The 20,081-nt window shown below is 28.7% G+C and overlaps 1 protein-coding gene across 3 annotated transcripts in view; it reads right to left on the reverse strand.

Annotated features, from left to right (window-relative positions):
- Positions 1-20,081, reverse strand: part of LOC107442891 (zinc finger protein ush) — a 201,040-nt gene that overhangs the window by 22,062 nt on the left and 158,897 nt on the right. For all 3 annotated transcript variants that reach the window (XM_071182419.1, XM_087161364.1, XM_071182418.2), the window contains exons 2-3: positions 9,782-9,978; positions 2,818-2,938 (exon numbers count right to left, since the gene is read on the reverse strand). In XM_071182419.1, the coding sequence (XP_071038520.1) occupies positions 2,818-2,938; positions 9,782-9,978 (318 nt within the window). The remainder of the gene's footprint in view (positions 1-2,817; positions 2,939-9,781; positions 9,979-20,081) is intronic.

Genomic DNA, 20,081 nt, shown 5'->3' on the forward strand with positions numbered 1-20,081 from the left:
TAAACCTCGGAGATGCAGGCCGATTTTACCAGGAGTAGTAACTGTAACTTTCCGGTTTTCGAGTTATCTATTCGGAGTTTGATACGCCTCTGTGGTAATCTAATGTTTCATAATTAAGTGCTATTTGGTAATTGAGGCTTTTGTGTATATTTTAAAATTGAATGCGTTGTTGAATGATGAAAATTAAAGAGAAATTTCTTTGAAGGTTCAAGAATAAATGGATCTTGGATTTTAAATTATTCGAAAAATATTTTTCGCAATGTTAAGTCTTAAATAATAAAGATTCAATATTCTTTTACAGAATAATGGGAATTTTCATTCTAGGAAAACTATTTTTTCAGCAATGTATTGCAAAAAAGCAGCGTGTGTAAACCGAACGATTGCCAAAGAACATAACCAAATGTTCAATATAACTGCAATTTTTACTCTGGTTTGAACATTATGAATGAAAAATTATTAAAATGGTTGAGCTACAATTAGGTTTGAAGAACATGATTAAACCCATACAACCAAACCCCGTTATAGTGAACATTGTTTATAGTGAAATCTCGGATATAGTGAACAAAATTTTCGCTCCCGTGCCTTGCTATACACAGATATTATTTTTTGTGGATATAGTGAATCAAAAGAAAGAGGAAATTGGATATTATGAACTTTTTTCTGTTTTCGACAGATTTTTTATCTTCATTTTTTGGTAATTTTGTAATTTCTACATAAAATATATAGACTGATTTTGGAAACTATTTATTGAGTGCAATGTAGCCATAAGCATTTTCTCTTGTTTGCTTCTTCTATCTCAGTTTCCCATCCCTAAATAAAGACCATCCCTAAATTTTTTGTACGTAAAACTAAGAGTAATGAAAAATAAAAGTTAACACAATTTTCGTTACTACATATTGTTTTTTAATCATTTTCTGTATTTCTTTTTATAGATCATTTATTTAAATAATGTATAATAAAAAGGAGCAGTTCGGAAAAATTAGTTGAAATTGTTTGCAGTATGGATATAGTGAACTCCCGGTTATAGTGAACCAAAATTTCGGTCCCTTGGAGGTTCACTATAGAGGCTTTGTCTGTATAACCAACGAACGAAAAGGCTTTTTTAACCTATTTGTATGATAAAGAAAACTATAGCTTTTGAAATGAATCAATTAGGCGTAAGAATCAAGATGAATGATTTATAACCAACAAACGAGAGAGCATTTAAGAGCTATTTGTTTGCTAAATAAAACTACAATTTTTGCAATCTTTATATTTGGTGTAAAAACCAAGATGGGGGATTTATAAACTACGAACAAGAGGACATTTAAAATCTATTTGTACGTCATAAAACTGCAGTATTTGCAATGATTATATAAGGTTAAGGTTATAAAAATGAGGTGAATAATTTGCAACCAAAGAACGGGGGGGGGGGCATTTATAACCTATTGATTCGCTAAATAAAGCTACAATTTTGCAATCTTTATATTTGGTGTAAAAACCAAGATGGAGCCTTTATAAACTAGAAACAAGAGGGCATTTATAATATATTTGTACGTTATAAAATTTCAGTTTTTTCACTGATTATATTAGGTTTTAAAAGCAAGGTGAATGATTTACAACCAATGAACGTGGAGACATTTATAACCTATTAATTCGCTTAAGGCGACAAGGGGCTTTCAAATTTTTTTTTTGAAATTATGAAGGGATTTGCCTGAAATTTTCAGAATACATTTATATTGTTAAAAACAACTTTTATACAAAATTTCAAAGAAATATTTCAAAATTTAAGAAATTAAGAAATTAAAATTTTTGAATTTTTTATGTTTTTTTATATTACTCCACGCGTCTGAAATTTTGTCAAAATGACAAAATTCTTTTAAAATATTACATATTAGGTAATATTGAAAAAATTGTTGGGAGTACTTTTTTTATTTTTTATTATAGAAACAAATAACATTAAAAAAACAGTAAAAAACCTACATTTTTAGGAAAAAATCATCATACCTCTATAAAATATTATGTATAAAAAAAATTCTATTCACTTAATTCAAAAAAAATTTCCAACAAAATGTTAATAATATTCATCAATATATAGCATTAAATTCTCAGGTCAATAGAATGAAAATTCATTACGCTGGAACAGTTTGAAATTTGCAAATTTGTCAAAAAAGACATTTTGAGAAAAATGACATTTACTACTTTTTCATTGCAAATTTTACTTCTGAACAAATATTTCTTGTTTTTAATATAAATACCTATAAATATTGTCTAATGAAATAGTTTAATAATTATATACTTTAAATTTCTTTAAAAAAATTAACAAAATATTTAACTAATTTAAAATTAATTTTAAACTAAACTAATTTTAACAGTTACCTGCATTCAAAAAAAGGTAAACAAAGGGGTGTGGTCAAAACTGAAATGGTCATAACTTCATCAATTTTGCTCTTATTCCAGAATTTTTTTTTTTTAAATGTTCAGTTAAATGCCAAGATTTCAGAAATATAAAATGTAAAATATCGATTTTTTCACAAATTTTTGCTTCTTTGAAAGTCCCTTGTCACCTTAACAAAACTACAATTTTTGCAATCATTATATTGGGTGTAAAAACCAAGATGGGGGATTTATGAATTGGCTAACGAGAGAACATTTAAGATCTATTCGTTCGCTATATAGAACTACCATTTTTGCAATCAATATATTTAGTGTAAAAAACAAGGTGGATGATTTATCTAAACAGCGAACGAAGGAACATTTATAACCTATTTGAAATTGCAATTTTTTTACAATGATTATGTTATAAAAATAAATCACCTAAGACACCACAAAACTTACCGTTGTGTGATAGAGAAGTATTGGGATTGCTCCCTGAGGTAGCTGATTTGAGGAGTTTGAGCCATCCACCGGACTCGTCCGTAACGGCGAAACGGAGCGCTCTTCCTTCTTCGTCTTTGGTCTGTTATGAAATAAATAAAATTTATAAAACTAAGCACTTTCTGAGCACTTATGTTTTAGTAGAAAACATTCTAAAAGCACAAATTAAAAGTTTAAAATGTTGATAGACGTTTCTTTAATTTAACCCCGTAATTTATGCTCTCGAGTTAATTCGAGCGCGCTAAACAGGCCAAACTGTGCACACTCGAGATAATTCGAGCGGCGTTGTATTTTATGCTGCTATAATTTCTCACGCTCGAATATGATCAAGAATTGAAAATAACAATGTGAAAGCAAAAAAAAAAAATCGTTTTATCAATATTTATCATTTACATATAATTGTATGCTATAAAACTTATATATTCAAGAATAAAATATTGCCTTTTTCCATGAAACAAAAGCGTAGTATATCAAAATTGTCCACCGAAAAAAAAGACAATGTTCAAAAGTGTGTTTTTTTACATTAAAAAAATTTTGCTATTTTTTTGGCCGGATTTTTTCAAAAAATCTGTGCGCTAAAGGGTTAATCAAAAATCCGTTATCAAAACCAAAATTAAGGAAAGACCGGACACTCTGACAGGATAGTGATGATAGTTTATTATTAATTTATGATGGATCCTGTTTTTTTTAATGATTTTATGATGTTTCTTCGCTATTTTGATGATAAAAAAGAACACTTTCTTTGAAAAGAAGATATTTTCTAAATAGTTAATTATTTATCCAGGGTGTTTGAGAAATAACTAGTTTTCAAACATAATGACTCTTGATAGAAAAATTATGAATAAATCCATACTTGTAGATGCCACATATTTATTTCTGCACAAAGAAACAAATTTCAGTTTCATAAAAAAGGAGTTTGAAAAATCATAAAAAAAGTACAAAACAACATAAACTTATGAAAAATATGAAATAAATGAAGAAATGCATGAAACCCTTTAACGCTGCTTTTTGAAGTTCTGTCGCCAAAGAAAAAAAAAGAAAAAAAAAACATAGTTTAAGTGTCTTACACTTGAAGCAATGCGGTGATTTTAAACTATATAAACTGTTTTTTGAAGCCCTGTTGCCAAAGAAAATTTAAAAAAACATAGTTTAAGTGTCTTACACTTGAAGCAATGCGGTGATTTTAAACTATATAAACTGTTTTTTGAAGCCCTGTTGCCAAAGAAAATAAAAAAGCCATAGTTTAAGTGTCTTTCACTTAAAGCAATGCGATGATTTTAAACTATATAAATAATCGTGCCACGAAAAATTATCTGGCTTTAGAGCAGACATATAACTTAAATATTTTAAAAATTATTAAGCTTTTTTAAAAAATTACCAATTTGGTGACATTTGTCTACATAGATGAAAATTATCAAAATGACTGCCGTATTCACTGTTTTTGCAAATTTTAATGAGCGCAGGCAATGCAACTTTGGAGTAAGTTTTCAAATATTAAAAAATTAGACCACAAACGCTTTTAATTTTCACAGAACTGGGACTTTTCTCCATAATGACATTTTGGGCAGTTTTTAAAATAAGCTTAGACAGTGCTATCTTTAGATGGGCTAAACTTGATAAATAGTCACGAGTAACAATCGCAAGCTCACAGCAGTTTTAAAAATGGCATATTATTCGCAAAACAGCATCACTTCATATTGCGACGGAGCCTTCGAAAAACAACCTAAACCCTTTAAATTAAGGTGGAGTAAAATCTGTCCCACTTAATTTGGCAATAATTAAAACTATGTAAATAACGTTCAGTAAACATTTTCACAACACAGTTGAACGCAGTTTAAGAAATGAACTTTCTTAAACTGCATCAACCACTTTAAACTTAGAAAAAATATAAACATAAAGCAAATTGCTCTTTTTGGACACGAGGTTAAAGCGCTTATGACTCTTCTAGACTAAAATTTTGGTACAAATTTTTCTGCTAAGCAAAGATTTTTCTTAAGGAAAGTAAATAAATAAATCAACGCATAAAATTAATATAGATTTAGTGATACTGAATCCACTCGTTCAACAATGAACTCGTTTTTTTTTATCAAATAAAGCCATAAGCTACAAATATCACTGTTGTTATCTTTAAAATATGTGATTTATTGAATCATATAAATTTGAATTTAAAACAATGGCTAGGGCTTAACCAATCAGAAAATTCCATTTCGTTTTTCGCTGATCCCGCTCGAACGGTTTGTCGTAGAATGTTCTAATGTCAACCGTGACCTTCGTCGTACTTTGAACTATATCGCTGGTTCAAAACTAAAGCGACACATCTGCAAGCATAATACGTTTGCAGATGTGTCGTTTTAGCTTTGAACCAGCGATATGCCTGCCAATTTCATGTCCTTCGAGTTTAAGAGTCTATAAGGAAAACATACAGACAGACATTCATTTTTATATCGAGAGAATATTTCTATTTAATATCATTATTTTGTACACTCATTCGAATTCTTTAAATCTTGCTAGTCTATTTAATGCTTGCAAAATAAACTATTCAAAGAAAAACGAAATAGTTTGAATTATACAAAAGGAAAATAAAATATTAAGTTTTTGAACTGATTACGCATCAATTTATTTCCACTTTTCCCTTATCAACACTTTTCTAAAGGATTTGACTTGTCGTTTGGAGGTGTCAAAAAGTTTTAATGTCGCCGATGAAATTTTTCCCTACAGAAAATCCCCGTCTCATTCTTTTTGGGGAAAAAGTTGCAGTAATGACAACTATTCTTATCAACATCTCCAATCTGACAAAAATTATTCCCCTCTAAAAATATATCAGTAATACAGGTTAAAATAAAAGTAACAACCTCAGCGAGAAAAAAAAAATTCTTGATAATATGAAGTTATAGGAAACGATTTTATAATTTTTTTTAACCTTTTTTTTTTCTTTCAAAAAATCATTTCGCGTCTCTTATCAAAATTTAGTCGAGGAGTAATCGTTCGAAAATATTTCCTCAAATAAAAGGGTATAAATAAAATCGGGGTAAGAATTTTTCTACCCGACGATGGAATTACTCTAAGGGCAAAAGCGCAAGCGATAAAACTGATTTTCCCTAACCGGGCAGTTATTACAAGTAGATAACGAACAGCCATTTTGATGCTTTTAGCGTTCGTTAATATAAAGATAAAAAAAAATTACTTTGCTGTGTTCTATACCACTTTTATTCCCCTCTAACTCGAAAATGATTTTCGGGATGATATAATAAATTAAACTTATACCCCATCTAGGTCATGTATGTTGTACTATTACTCCATTTCTTTTTGTATGGAAACTGCTGCAAGTGTTCTTAACTGTTTTTTTTTTATATGCGTATTTTTTACTGATAAGTCAAGCGTTAAATTTGCTGACTTCTAGTCAACACCCCCACATCATTACAGTACCACCGCTGTGGTCTTTTTTTCCCTACCTCTTTAGTCTCCTTCAAAATAATTGGACAGATGTTGAGATTATGCAGATAAAGTGATGAGTTTTATGTTAAAAGATGATGATTTCCGTTTAGGGTAATTATGGTTCTTAAATCTGCATTAATGAGGTTGTATAGCATTTTTATTAGTCATATTTAAAGTACTTTGCTGTTAAAGTGTGGAATGTTAAAAATGGTGACTTTTATGAAATGTGATTATTTTTATAATAAGTTTTTTCATGATTATTCATTAGCTCAACATTTAAACTTTCCAAATATAATACCTGAATTCATTTCAGAATTTAATCATTAAGTAAATAATTCATTGTTGTGACACAAGAATTAAATTTGATTTAAGTATAGCCGATTTCTTTTTGTCATTCCTTTTTTTATATAAGCAATAATTTTTATGCTATATTTGACTGCTAGTTTAAGAGTTTAAGAGTAAAATGAGAACCATGCCAATTTAAAATTATGTCCAAAATAGGAGTTATTGGTTAGTTTAATTACTCCAACGTGGCAGATGAAGCTGAAAAGCAACTCTAAAATTAATTGATATTAAGTCATTCAGCGCAACGAAAAAAAAACTTTATCGGTCAAAAAAAAAAATTTTATTTCAAAACTTTTATTATTTCAATATTCAATAAATTAAAAAACAACTCCAAATAATAAAACATTTATTTATTACTCGCGGAAAATGATCAATTCTATGCAGTCACATGCAGTAAAATGAAAATTTTTTTTATTTAATTTCTCTACGTTTTCATGCAAGGCAGTCTGTAATTGATATTGAGAAAAGAAAAATATATATTATCTGCACGTGCAAGAGCGTCACAATCACATTCGTTAAATAAAAGTATTAGGATTTACGAAGTTTGAGATTTGGCTGTCTGTATTGCTTATTATGGCAGTCTGTAAGGGATATTGAGAAAAGAGAAAAAATGCTAACTGCGCACTTAAAAAGTGTCACAATCACATTTGGATTAAATTAATCAAAAGTATTTGGATTAAATAGGTTCTGGGAATAAAGACACAATAATATTATCGGAAATATGCCACTTAGTCATTAATTATGTAATTAGATAAGAAAAAAAATTGCTAGCAATGCTTAAGTTTAGGCCTTTTAAATAACAACTGTTTACTGAGGATGCTCAAGAGCGATGAGGATCAGATTTGAATAGAATGACTATTAAACCAAGGGTAGCCGCAAATCTTTGCTAAGCCTAAAGGATGCTTGAGAGTAACTGTTATCGAAACATTCATCTCCTCCAACCATTTTGGGTCTGCTTATCCAAATATATTGCTCGGATTATGTTGACCACGTGGTCATTCTAACTGCAACCGGACACTTTGTGTGTTGAGCAGAATATATTCCGCGAAACGATGCCCAGACCTGTTGATGTTGATCAGTAGGTGCATATAAAATGATGGAAAATTGTTTCAGTAATTAAACAAAATTGCTCGTAATTAATTAGAACTTAATTATTTTCGGATTTATATTTGTCAGATATTTCATAAATTGAATACAAAATCATAAAAAGAAAGATGAGAAATATAAATTTACGTTTTGTTAGCTTAAATTTATTTTAAGCCTAACAATCGGTATTATTATTATTTTTTTGAAACTTTAATTTGATTTATACTGTTATTGCGTAGCAAACCAATTATTAAATTAAGAGTATATATTTTTAGTGCTCATCTCTATCTATAAGTTCATTTACATAGTCTTATAGCTGCCTTAAAAGAAAGCTATTTAGCTTCTTCCATTAAATAGCAAATCTGATACTATGATTAACTATTTTCTGTATTTCATAGTAAACCGAATATATAGTTTATGTTTTTTCGATTGCCTATTATATTTATATGCATACTTCAGGAAGGTACAGCTATGAGAAAAAGTTCGTTTTAACGCTTGTTGAGAATATGGAAGTATTTATGATCTGTAAATGTATTTTTCTTAAACAGCGAGAAAATCCTATTTCAGAAACTCCGTTGGCTTCAACTGTATTGTGACCAATAACAAAACATATTCTCAATTTTCGATGGCGTAAATGTAGGGAATATAAATTTAAATATAGGCAGTATTTTTATATTTAGTTAATTCATGACATTGTATATAAATCAAATAACTGATTTTGCCAGGCAGCTAATATAATAAATTATACAGCTCCTTATTTTAAAATTTTACGTACACCATCCCATTGTACAAATATGCACAATCGCACTGGTTAAAAATGTGGTCAAAATTAGACGGATTTATTTCAACAATTTATTACAAGAGTAACTTAGTTAAGATTAAAAAAAAATATCGATGCAAATTCATGTAAAAAGTATAAACTTTTCTAGCTCCAAAATTTTTTGACAGATAACGCTACAAACACAAAAAGTGTAAATCAAAATAATAATAATAATAATAACGATAATGATGAAAAATCGCATTACAAAACTTCCGAAATCTCGATAATTTTTTGAAAAATGATATTTAATGAGCGAAAGTCTGTTTGCAATATTTCTGAAATATCAATTATTAGCTGAAATCACATATTGTGATATGATTTTCAAATAATTTTCCTTGATTTAATGAGTCATTTTACCTTAAGATTATTTTAACTAAAACCAGGAAATCTGGGTGGAAAAATTATGCCCTATAACATAACTTAGCTGCCTGAATTGTCTTTCTCTTCATTTTAAAAGAAAAACAATTGAGGTACTAAACTTTTCAACCTTTATTGTTTTTCTGTTTTAAATTCATGAAAACCACATAGAGAACAAAATTTCTATTAAAATTACCTTACTGTATTTCTGGTTAAGAAAAACAAAACATATTTTTAATTACTAAAACTAAAATATGCGGTATTTAAACAATTTACTTGGTAATTTTTCCGTTCATGTGGTAACGGCTTACTGGTTTACTGGTAACGGTCAAGTTTTTAATACCACACATTTAGTAATAAGTAAAAAACAAAAAAGTAAATAGAATCGAATGATTGGTTTTAATGCTGTGTTCTAAAGTACTATGATAAAATAACAATTATCAATTAAGAGAGGAAGACCACGAGAGCCTCCCACTGTTAGCCTGAAGGCAAGGGAACTCTAACCCATGATCCATCTACCACTAGGAATATTTTACGTCAGCATTGTGGTCGGTGCAAGCTTGAAGTGGAATTCGCAATCGACCAGCCATCACTAGGATTTGAACTCGGTTCACCTCATTTGAAGGCGAACGCTCTATCCCCTCGGCCATCGCGGCTCTGTGTTATCTTTAATAATTCTTCGTTTTTTGCTTGATTTGTGTTTCCAACTTTCTAAATTATTAAAATGAGACAAATACGGTCATAGCTGCTTCTTGCGCTTCTCCATTTTTGACATTATTTTAAGCGTTATTTTCTTATTTTGACTTTTTATGAATTTGCATAAATCAATTTCATTCTTTGATTACAAAGTATAACAGTCATAATGAGTTAAATAATAAATACCTCGATCACATTAAGGCTATCACAATCGTCTTTTATCACATGCCCAGTAAATGGACCAAATACAACTCCCTCACGGAGTCTTTGTCTTGTGAATACTGTATACTCGTGAACATCGTCCTCTGGGTCTCTTACGGAAAATATATCTGTTGGTAGATGTAACAGCTCTGAAACTTCTTCTAGCGTGTCTTCGGTTTTACCTGAAACGAGATAAAATATACTTTAAGAAATACTGAAAACTCAAAGATTGTCCCTCCATCTACAATCATTAAAGACATCAGTATTGTGCGAGCAATCTACTGTCAACAACCACCTTCTCCGACTAAATATATGACACGTGACAATTTTGGGGTATTGATTGAATATCTACGACGGATTGGTTGACTTTGTTTTCGGCAGCAGGTACCGAAGATTTATACGATAATTAGAAATTAGATTCTCATTTCCCCCTGACATATAAAGGGATGTTTTAGTGTCCATTTATCGAAAACTTAAAAATAGCGCTTTTTTTTGTTGATGATTTTGATTTGAGAAGACTAAGCATAAAAATTAAAAGGAAAATAGGTAGAAGTTATTCATATTTTAAACCTTTTAATTATTTTTGTGTTTTGTATTTTCTCACAATTTTAAAAATAAACTTGAAAATTAAATGGCTAATAACAACAAATAAAACAACTTTGCAGGCGGAAACATAATGATCTGAAATATTAAGCTCTTTACCTCCTGAATCCAACTTAACCTAAGAGTGCTTCACAATTAACTTTATCAATTTTAAGATTATATAAAATAAAAAACTGTTTCTTAAGCGAGTTAATAAGTAGAAAATAATTCTGTTTTTGTCAAACTAAAAGCGGAAAACGAAGGGCATACGGTTTTTTAATTTCTTTCTCCCCCCCCCCTGGTATTAATTAAAGTTTATTACTAAAACAATTTTGGTCTGACAAAACAGAATAATTTCTCTTCTGTAATCGACTTGAATAAAGTAGTTTTTAAAACTTTTATTTAATTATTTCTATTTTTCAGTCATTTGTCTTTTTTAATTCTATTTATAGCCATTCGTCGAAATTGTGGTGGGTGATAAATTTTATTAGTACTTTTTAACATACAATTGTAACTTGGCGTTACTCTCAGAAATCTAGTAAAAATGTGAGCAATTTAGTAAGTCAGAAAGGGTATCAGATTTCGACACACCAAGAATTGAGTTTGGCGTTGAAATGACAATAAATATTTGTAGCCGCTTTTAGGAAACAATAGTTTGATTAGATTGCCTCCAGACGCAGAACTCTAGTTAAAAATTTGACAGAACTTATGGTTGGAGTAATTTAACTTGTGGTTGGAATTTCTTTTGTCGATAAATTCTGTCTATAACTTTCGAGAAACCTTTTAAAATTATATTGTGATTTACTCTATATAAAATATAATCTGGATGGTCAAAAAGCGGCCAAAATGTGTAGTGACGATAATTAGTATTTGATATATGACGAGAAGTTCTGCTAGAAGTTGTTAGAAATCGATTGAAAGTAGTAAGGCACAGTTAATATGTCAGTTTTCTGTATAATTGGAAAGTGATCGAAATTTTGATTGATGATAAATTCTATTTGACAATAATATGACAATAGGTTTTATTTTTAACAATCAGAAAACGATTGAAACTTATATCGTCATCCAGTACAGAGCTTCAGTTAAAATTTTAGTTCTTTAAGTTAATCTTAAAGTGGTCAGAATTTGATTGAGATTAATTTGATCTAGCAATAAAATGGCAGTAAAGCCAGCTTGCATCGATCAAAAAGCGAATGAAACTTGCAATGTGATTGGGTATGAAGGTGCAGTTAAAACAGCAGTGTTGCTAGTAGGCAAAAAATCAAAATTTCCATTTCAAGATTTCACAGTTACGGACTCGAAAGTGAGTTATTACTACTTACAAATCTTACTACTTATAATTTGTAACGTAGTCTAAGAGATATTGAATTTTAAAGGCAGATATGAGAATCGAATTGATTTAAGCCATCTATTTCAATGTATTTTAATGTTTTTGCTAACATTAACTAATAATATTGCATTATACAACAAACAGATTTGGCGAATTTTTGCTTTTAAAGAATTGTTATTTTTCCAAATAGAGTTTAATTTGAGGAGAAAATATTTTGACCATTTTCGAAACTTAAATCCAAGTATGCGGATATATTTCAGTCTTCCATTAATTAACGAGAAAACAATGTATTGTCAGTTTAGCTTTCGCATTTACTGTTGAAATTGTAACAGTAAATATGTACAGTTTACTGTAACAGTACTGTTTACTATTAACCAATAGTGAGAAAGAAAGCCAATTTCTGGAAAAATTGATACAGCTGATATTGAAACTATTTGTTGGAATATTAAACATTAGGTCTTTAGATTGCAAAACTGTTGAAAAAAATGTCGTAAGGTCTAAGTCGAGTATTCTCCATAAAAGATTTTTATGATATTTCATGCAAGTGATGTCTCTCACGTGTTTATAATGATGTTCACCTTCTCTCAATTTCTTCTGATTCCTTTAAATTCTAATTTTCAAAATTTTAGTAAATTTTTCTCTCCCTTTCCAAGAATATTTACTAACTTACGTTGTTTTAAAGTGTTTTTATCTCATCCAAAGGTAACTATTTATCAAATTTCAGATCAAATAGTCGATTTTCACGTTAAGAAAATATTACGTACCTTGGAGGCAAATTTCCATGCACTACTACTTTGCAGTTAGAATCATGTAAAAAATTTTGGTATTTGACTCGAAAAGTACAAAGTTCTCTGGTTTGTAGGAAAACTACAGAAACTTTACATTTCGTTTTTACTTAAAAGTGGTAAATCGACGCATTTTTTGTTTTATGTTTAAAAATAAATCACATTGTTTTTTTTATTGAGTATACTACTGCCATTACTAAGAAAATTTTTGAAGATGTAATGCTAAAAAGTAACTGTCCGAATTGGAAATTATTAAAAATTGGATTCAATGAAATAAAAAAAATACATACAACAACACAAAATCTGAGCATAAAATTAAACGATAAAAAGAAACTACCGAAAACAACAACACAACAGCTCAATTCATCTTAAGGTTGCCACTTGACATGGACTAATTGCTTTTTCTCGGAGCAACTTAATGCTGCTAACAATTTATTTCGAAGATAGATCTGTCAAATAAATCTCATCGGTTCGAAAGTAAAAAAAGACGTAGAAAAAAAGATTTTATATGTAGAAAATAGAGAAGCAACTATCCCATTCCATACAACACCATTCAACATGATGTATAGCTAGATGCTTGTTCTGGAACCAGAGCCAAGATAAAATTGCTCTCAAGAAAACTGACAGATCCACCCTCCAGATCTGCCCGCAGCCTCCTATCAGATGCTACTGCCACCTGTTGCTCATCTGAGTAACTACTTAACATCGTGGAACACTAAGCACTATAGAGTTCTCTATCTATTATCTTCCTGGAAGGTATTAACAGGATGAACTTCTCTGACTTACGTAGACCTCAGATACCTGATAAAGATATCACTTAGAGGATATATCCGATAAATGAGGATAGAGGTGGTTGATTTTTTTTCTCTGATGGGAAAGAGGTATTTTTGTGAAAGATATAGGAAATCAATTGGAAGATAAAAAAAATAACATTTTTGTGTTGTCAGAATTTTTTCTAGGAATGAAAGATATTTTGATAAATGTTTTAAGTGACTTAGATAAAGGTGAAATATTCTCTAACGAAAAATTTATCTTTATCAAAATATGTTTTATTTTTTTTATTAGTGTACCACAGAAAATAGTCACCGTTTTAAGCATAGACTATTTTAATCTGTTTTAAAAGTCAATGAAAATTATTACAGAAATTAATTATAATATGTTCGGAAGATATTTTAAATGTATTTATATTTCGAAAAAATTAAAGTGCATTTTAATATGTGCTCTAAGAAAAAAAATCATTAAAACTACCAGAATATGATAAAATTTACAGTGTTTCTAGCTCTTTGGGTGCACCAAAAAGATCGGTAATTTTTATCGAAGCGCTTTGGTAACGATTTTGGTGGAATTAACAATAAAGTATGGTTTTTATAATATGTGATAAAATTAGTTACATTTGGCATTTCATCATGCTACCGCATTGCATAAAAACCATTCATTCGGTTAAATTTGCCTTTTAGCTTTGCTTTTTTACTAAACGTGTTTAACGTGTTTTTTACTAAACGTTTTACTAAACGTGTGGTAATTTCAAAACCCGTTACCATATGAACGGGAAAATTACCTAATGAATGTTTTAAATTACCGTATATTTTGATTTTATTAACCATATATTTTTTTTTGAAGGAAATGTTATTACTGGACAGTAATGAAATTCATGCCCCAAAATTCCTTTTCCGTAACCTGTAAGATACAATTATTATTTCCATTTATTTTTATTTTCTTATTTTGGAAAACCCACAGAAACGTAACAAACATTATATCTAAAATCACAAAAGTGCGGAAGAAAACTATATTAGATATCACTATTCTCTCGTAAACCTCATACGAATTATTGAGATTAATCTAATAATTGGACACTCAGTCCAGTTATTATAACAACTTGAGTAATTTAAATATTCATTTTAACACAGATTAGTATATTTCAATGAGATTTGTTGATTCGAAACCACTGATTCAAAACCATTGATTCAAAACCATTAATTCAAAACAATTGATTCGAAACCATTGATTGAAAACCATTGATTCAGAACAATTGATTCAAAACAATTGATTCGAAACCATTGATTCAAAACCATTGATTAAATGCCATTGATTCAAAACAATTGATTCAAAACCATTGATTCAAAACCATTAATTCAAAACAATTGATTCAAAACCATTGATTTAAAACCATTGATTCGAAATCATTGATTCGAAACCATTGATTCGAAACCATTGATTCGAAACCATTGATTCAAAACCTTTAATTCAAAACAATTGAAAAAAAAGTACTGCCATATATGGTAATGAGATACCTACAAAAATATCATGATTTCATGATTTGAATTACTTCAGTGATCTATTGCATTTTTCCCCAATCACTTTTAAGATCCATTTGCTCAACTCAGTTAGAAATACATATACACTTTAATATCCTTTCAGAATCTACGTTTAAATTCCATTTTTTTTTATTTCCATAAACCATTAGGAAAGAATTAATATACTGCAGGCAAATATCTCAAATTACAAGCAAAGGAAGAAAACTACAATAGACATCATCATTTTTTCCCGTAAGTAATATTCAGAATGATCTAGTTCTGCAGTATAAACATCAACCATATCAACACCCACCCTAAAAGCAAAGTGACTCCCACATCCCCGAAGAAACAAACAAATCATAAGATATTCTTTATCCCCTCCATGTCACACTACTACTCTCAGTCCATCATTTATCTATGACCGCTTGGTTCGGATAAAAAAAATAACAGGTTCGAGAGAAAAGGAGAAAAAAATAAGAACGGGCGTTATTTCTGAGAGCGTTCGTGCATATGCGTTATCTTCGGGAACAGTTCCTATATTTCGAAAGCGTGACTCAGTCAAAACTAAGCATCAATCTTGGATAGATTCTCTTCTTCTGTATTTCTCATATTTTTTTCTGTGATTTTTCGTTCTTTACTTTGCAAGATTTGTTGTCAGTTAGATGCAGTCTTTTTCAAACGATTTTTTGGGAGAACAAATTGTATCTATTTCTACCTTCAATTTATTCCATTGATAAGAGTAATTTCAGTAATATGATAAAAACTTTTTTAAAAATTTTATATTTTATAAATACGAGTTGGATTGATACTCTTCTTTAAATTTTTCGTAATTTTTGTGTATTTTTCGGTTTTTTTACTTTGTTTGCAAGATTTGTTATTAGTTAGACATAAGTAATCTTTTTTTCAAACGATCTTTTTGGGGAAACAAATTGTATTTGTTTTTATACCTTCAATTTATTCCATTGATAAGCAGTAATTCCAGTAATATGATAAAAACTTTTTTTAAAAATTTAATATTTTTATAAATTAGAATTGGATTGATTCTCTACTTTAAATTTCTCTTATTTTTTGTGTAATTTTAATGTTTTTTACTTTGTTAGCAAGTATTCGTGTGAGTTAGATACAAGTAATCTTTTTTTTCAAACGATTTTTTTAGTGGATAACAAATTGTATCTATTTCTACTTTCAATTCATTCCATTGATAAGCAGTAATTGCAAGCCATATGATGAAAACTTAGTTAAAAAATTTATATTTTTACAAATACGAATTGGTTTGATTATCTTCTTTGTATTTCTCGTATTTTTTAGGTAATTTTCCGTTCTTCACTTTGCTTCCAAGATTTCTTGTCAGTTAGACATAAGTAATCTTTTTACAAACGATTTTTTCAGGAGAACAAACTGCATCTACTCTACTTCTATATTCAATTAATTTTTCTAAAGAGCATTGAATCCAGTTCAACGAGAAAAAATCTTTGTAAAAAAAATGTCAATATTTATGATTACGAATTGAATAAATTCTAATTTTTCATGTAATTCCTATAATTTTTGCTTTTTATTTTGCTTGTTAGATTTGTTGTTAGTTAGATGTAGTATTTTTCAAACGATTCTTTTGAGAAGACAAATTGCAAGACTTCTATCTTTAAATTATTTGATTGTTAAGTTGTAATACCAGTATGAGAAAGAGTTTCCAAAAATTTTAAAGCTTTTGCAATTGCAAATTTAGAATTATTATTTTTTAATTAAAAACTTTAACATTCAAATTTTTCCTCAAATTGTTCCAGAGTCATGTAGTTATTTAAATAAAATAACTCAATAAAGGAAAAAACAAAATCGAATTGAATTGATCAAATGTCTACAATCAAAACTTTTATTTCTAGTATTTTCTTCTAAATGTTAATATTTTCGCAAGTTGAAAAGTTTTCTGAATTTAAAATTTAATTTAAAAAGATCTTTTACATTAAATTTTTAATATTTATTAAGATTTTTTACATAAAATTTTTTATATCTATTAAGATTTTTTGCATTAAATTTAAGGCAAGGAAATGAAAATGCAAAAAAAAAAAAAATTTATTTCTTCCAATGTTGAGGAGGGCACATGTAATCTTGTTTTGTTCTGAAATAGTATAGTGACTTTAAATTTTGTTAGAATATTCAACTAGGCCACTACTCCTTATGACTATTCAGGCTTTAGAGAATGCTATCGATGCTTTTATTGGTTAAAACATGTTAAAATACATCATTAATATTTTTTGTCCAGAACAAATTAGTTGACAATTTTAATTGTTTAAGAAATAATAAAATTAATTCAATCAATCAGAAAAGTTAAGAATTTTTTTGAGGAATAAAAATAATTATAAATGGAGGCGTAGAAGAAACAAAAACAAGAAAAAGATTAAATAAAGTGAAAACTGTTCAGTTTATAAAAAATAACAATACAGTAAGTTAAAGAATGAAAAATTCTTTGTTAATTTATTATTTGATTCTAAATTATTAATTCTTTAATTTGTTATTACTTCTAAAACCACAATTCAGTTTCATTATTTACAAGTTTTCTTATACATGTTTTTGTTCTTTTTTTTTTGCATCATGAATAGTTAGAATTCAAGAAAACAGTTATGGGATTAGTATCAAACCTATAGCACGTATTTCCTGAACTATTCATCTTTTTGCACGTGGGTATGGACAATAATATAACAAATATATCCTAATTTTATTACTAAATATAATTACGCCTAATAAATTCCCAATGATAAGTTTTTATCAGATAATTTTTCGAACATTAAGAAAATCCTACATCATGCTTAAAACTTCCTATATTTTCTCCGAAACGGCAGTTCAGTTTCATTATTTCCATTTTCTCTTATTGATGGGTTTTTCTGACAACGTGAATCGCTAGAATTCAGCAGAACAGGTAAAAATAATAATATAATTCTAAACCAAAAATCATTCAACTATACATCTTCCATGCTTCTTTCAATGGTAGGATAGGTATCAAGCCTATAACACGTATTTCTTGAATTTTTCATCTTGTTATACGTGGGTATGGACAGTGGACTTCATAAGCAATAGATCAAAGTTCCTTTTAAAAACAGACGATATAAAACGTTTTGAAAATTTCTTTTTAACTTAAAAAAAAAAAAAAAAGAGGGAAGAAACACAAAGCTTGGAACCATCTATTTTCTTTACAAACCATTTACAGAGTGCGAGAACCTTCAACAGGGTATCGTTTATTTTAAAGAAATTGAATTTTTATCTTTTTTCGCAATAAAGAAAAATAGGCTGTTTTTTGGTGGGGCCTTCACTACGTGATTTTAGAGAAAAGGGATGGGAGATCTATTCAAGATTCGCGAAAATGTCAGGATGGTGTTCGAAAGCTATAGGTGTTGCAATAAAATGTCAGTTTCTTTAAGACGTGTTAAAGTACGCCAACTGCATTATCTTATGTTCAAAATATTTGAAGACAGACTTTTAGTATATTTCTCAAATATTATTTATTCACTTTATTGAAATTGATAAAGTTGATTTTATGTCTTTGTGCGCGTTGACAAATATATTGTAGCGATACAGTGACTCGTTTACAACTATTGTTGCCAATTATTTGTTACGAATGAAAATATTTATAATGATTTAATTGTTGTTCCCCAACACTGTAAACCATACATGCACAAATTTCCATTTCTTATTTATTAAATAAAATGCAATAGTTAAAAAAAGAAATTTTAAAGTCCCTTTTGCAATTTTAGAGGAATTTCTTTAAAATTATAATCAGCTCCAATAATTTTCGATAAAGTTTGAAGAGTTTCTTTAAGTGAAAATCGTTTTCACATTTAAAGTGAAATTTCTTTAAAACTATAATCAACTTCATATTAGAGAAAAGCAAAAAACGACAAGCTTAAATAAAGAACAAATGTGCTTTATTACAACTATTGTTGCCAATTATTTGTTACGAATGAAAATATTTATAATGATTTAATAGTTGTTCCCCAACACTGTAAACCATACATGCACAAATTTCCATTTCTTATTTATTAAATAAAATGCAATATTTAAAAAAGAAATTTTAAAGTCCCTTTTGCAATTTTAGAGGAATTTCTTTAAAATTATAATCAGCTCCAATAATTTTCGATAAAGTTTGAAGAGTTTCTTTAAGTGAAAATCGCTTTCACATTTAAAGTGAAATTTCTTTAAAACTATAATCAACTTCATATTAGAGAAAAGCAAAAAACGACAAGCTTAAATAAAGAACAAATGTGCTTTATTTCTGCTATTTTTTGCTTTCGGCAATTTCTTGAATTATAATCAACTCCTTAACTTTAAAAAAAAGATTAGAATTTTTATTTATTTCTTTTTAATATTTTGGTGAGTCTATTTTTTACGCTATGATTAGACCATACTAAAAGCTGGAAGGACACTTTTAAGGAAATCAGCTTTTTTAAAATTTTGCATCAAAAGATAATAATTAATTTCATAACTTTAAAGGCAAGAAATTAAACTAAACATAGATTTTACAGGAAAAATTTAGGCAGTTCAAAATTAAAAAACCGGGTTCTTTAGTTACGGATTAGTTACCATTAATGATTGAACGAACTAATCAAGAATCCTAAATTTTACCTGAAAGCTTTTCTTTATTCAGTTCCAATTTTACCTGGAGCTTAAAATTTTAAATTAAATTTTCAAGTAAAATATTTTGTCAAATAAAAATTTTCACGTTCGCTAATGTAGGTAAATCTTAATAGCGGAAAAGTTCCTCAGAACTTTCTTTGTAACCATAACTAGATTCACTTTGTTAATTATAAATTGCGCTAAAGCCAGATTTTTAAATACATAAAAGTTCTTTTCTTCATAATAAAGGGTTATTTATTTCAAAAGAGAATCGCCTGCTGATTTCAAATTTCTGAATTTTCGAACCTCGAATATTTGAAATCTCTTTTCTAAATCGGAGGCATCGTTTCTTCCTTCCTGAAAGTACGAAATTAATTAACAAGGTTGGGCAATGTTTTTAATCTTAGAGCAATTTGTAATAACTAAATTTTAAACGCGATCTCTTTCCCATATTCTGCTAAAACATAACGTTTCGTACATTGAGAGATTTGGCTTATCGTAATTTCCAGGAATAAAAGATTTCTATTTCCTTTTTCCGGGTCGAGCAGACGATATTTTAGGTTTTCCCTTTTGTCTCCATCTGTAGTGTGCATTCCATTTGCAGCTGTAACTGATAGGGGGCGGCACTGCCAACTTTTGGAGTATCTGCCAGATTCATTTACTCGCGGTATCATGCAATTAATTTTAAGGGA

Source organism: Parasteatoda tepidariorum, chromosome 4 (assembly GCF_982258835.1).
Source record: "Parasteatoda tepidariorum strain Cologne lab strain chromosome 4, Ptep-v5.0, whole genome shotgun sequence".
Taxonomy (NCBI): domain Eukaryota; kingdom Metazoa; phylum Arthropoda; class Arachnida; order Araneae; family Theridiidae; genus Parasteatoda; species Parasteatoda tepidariorum.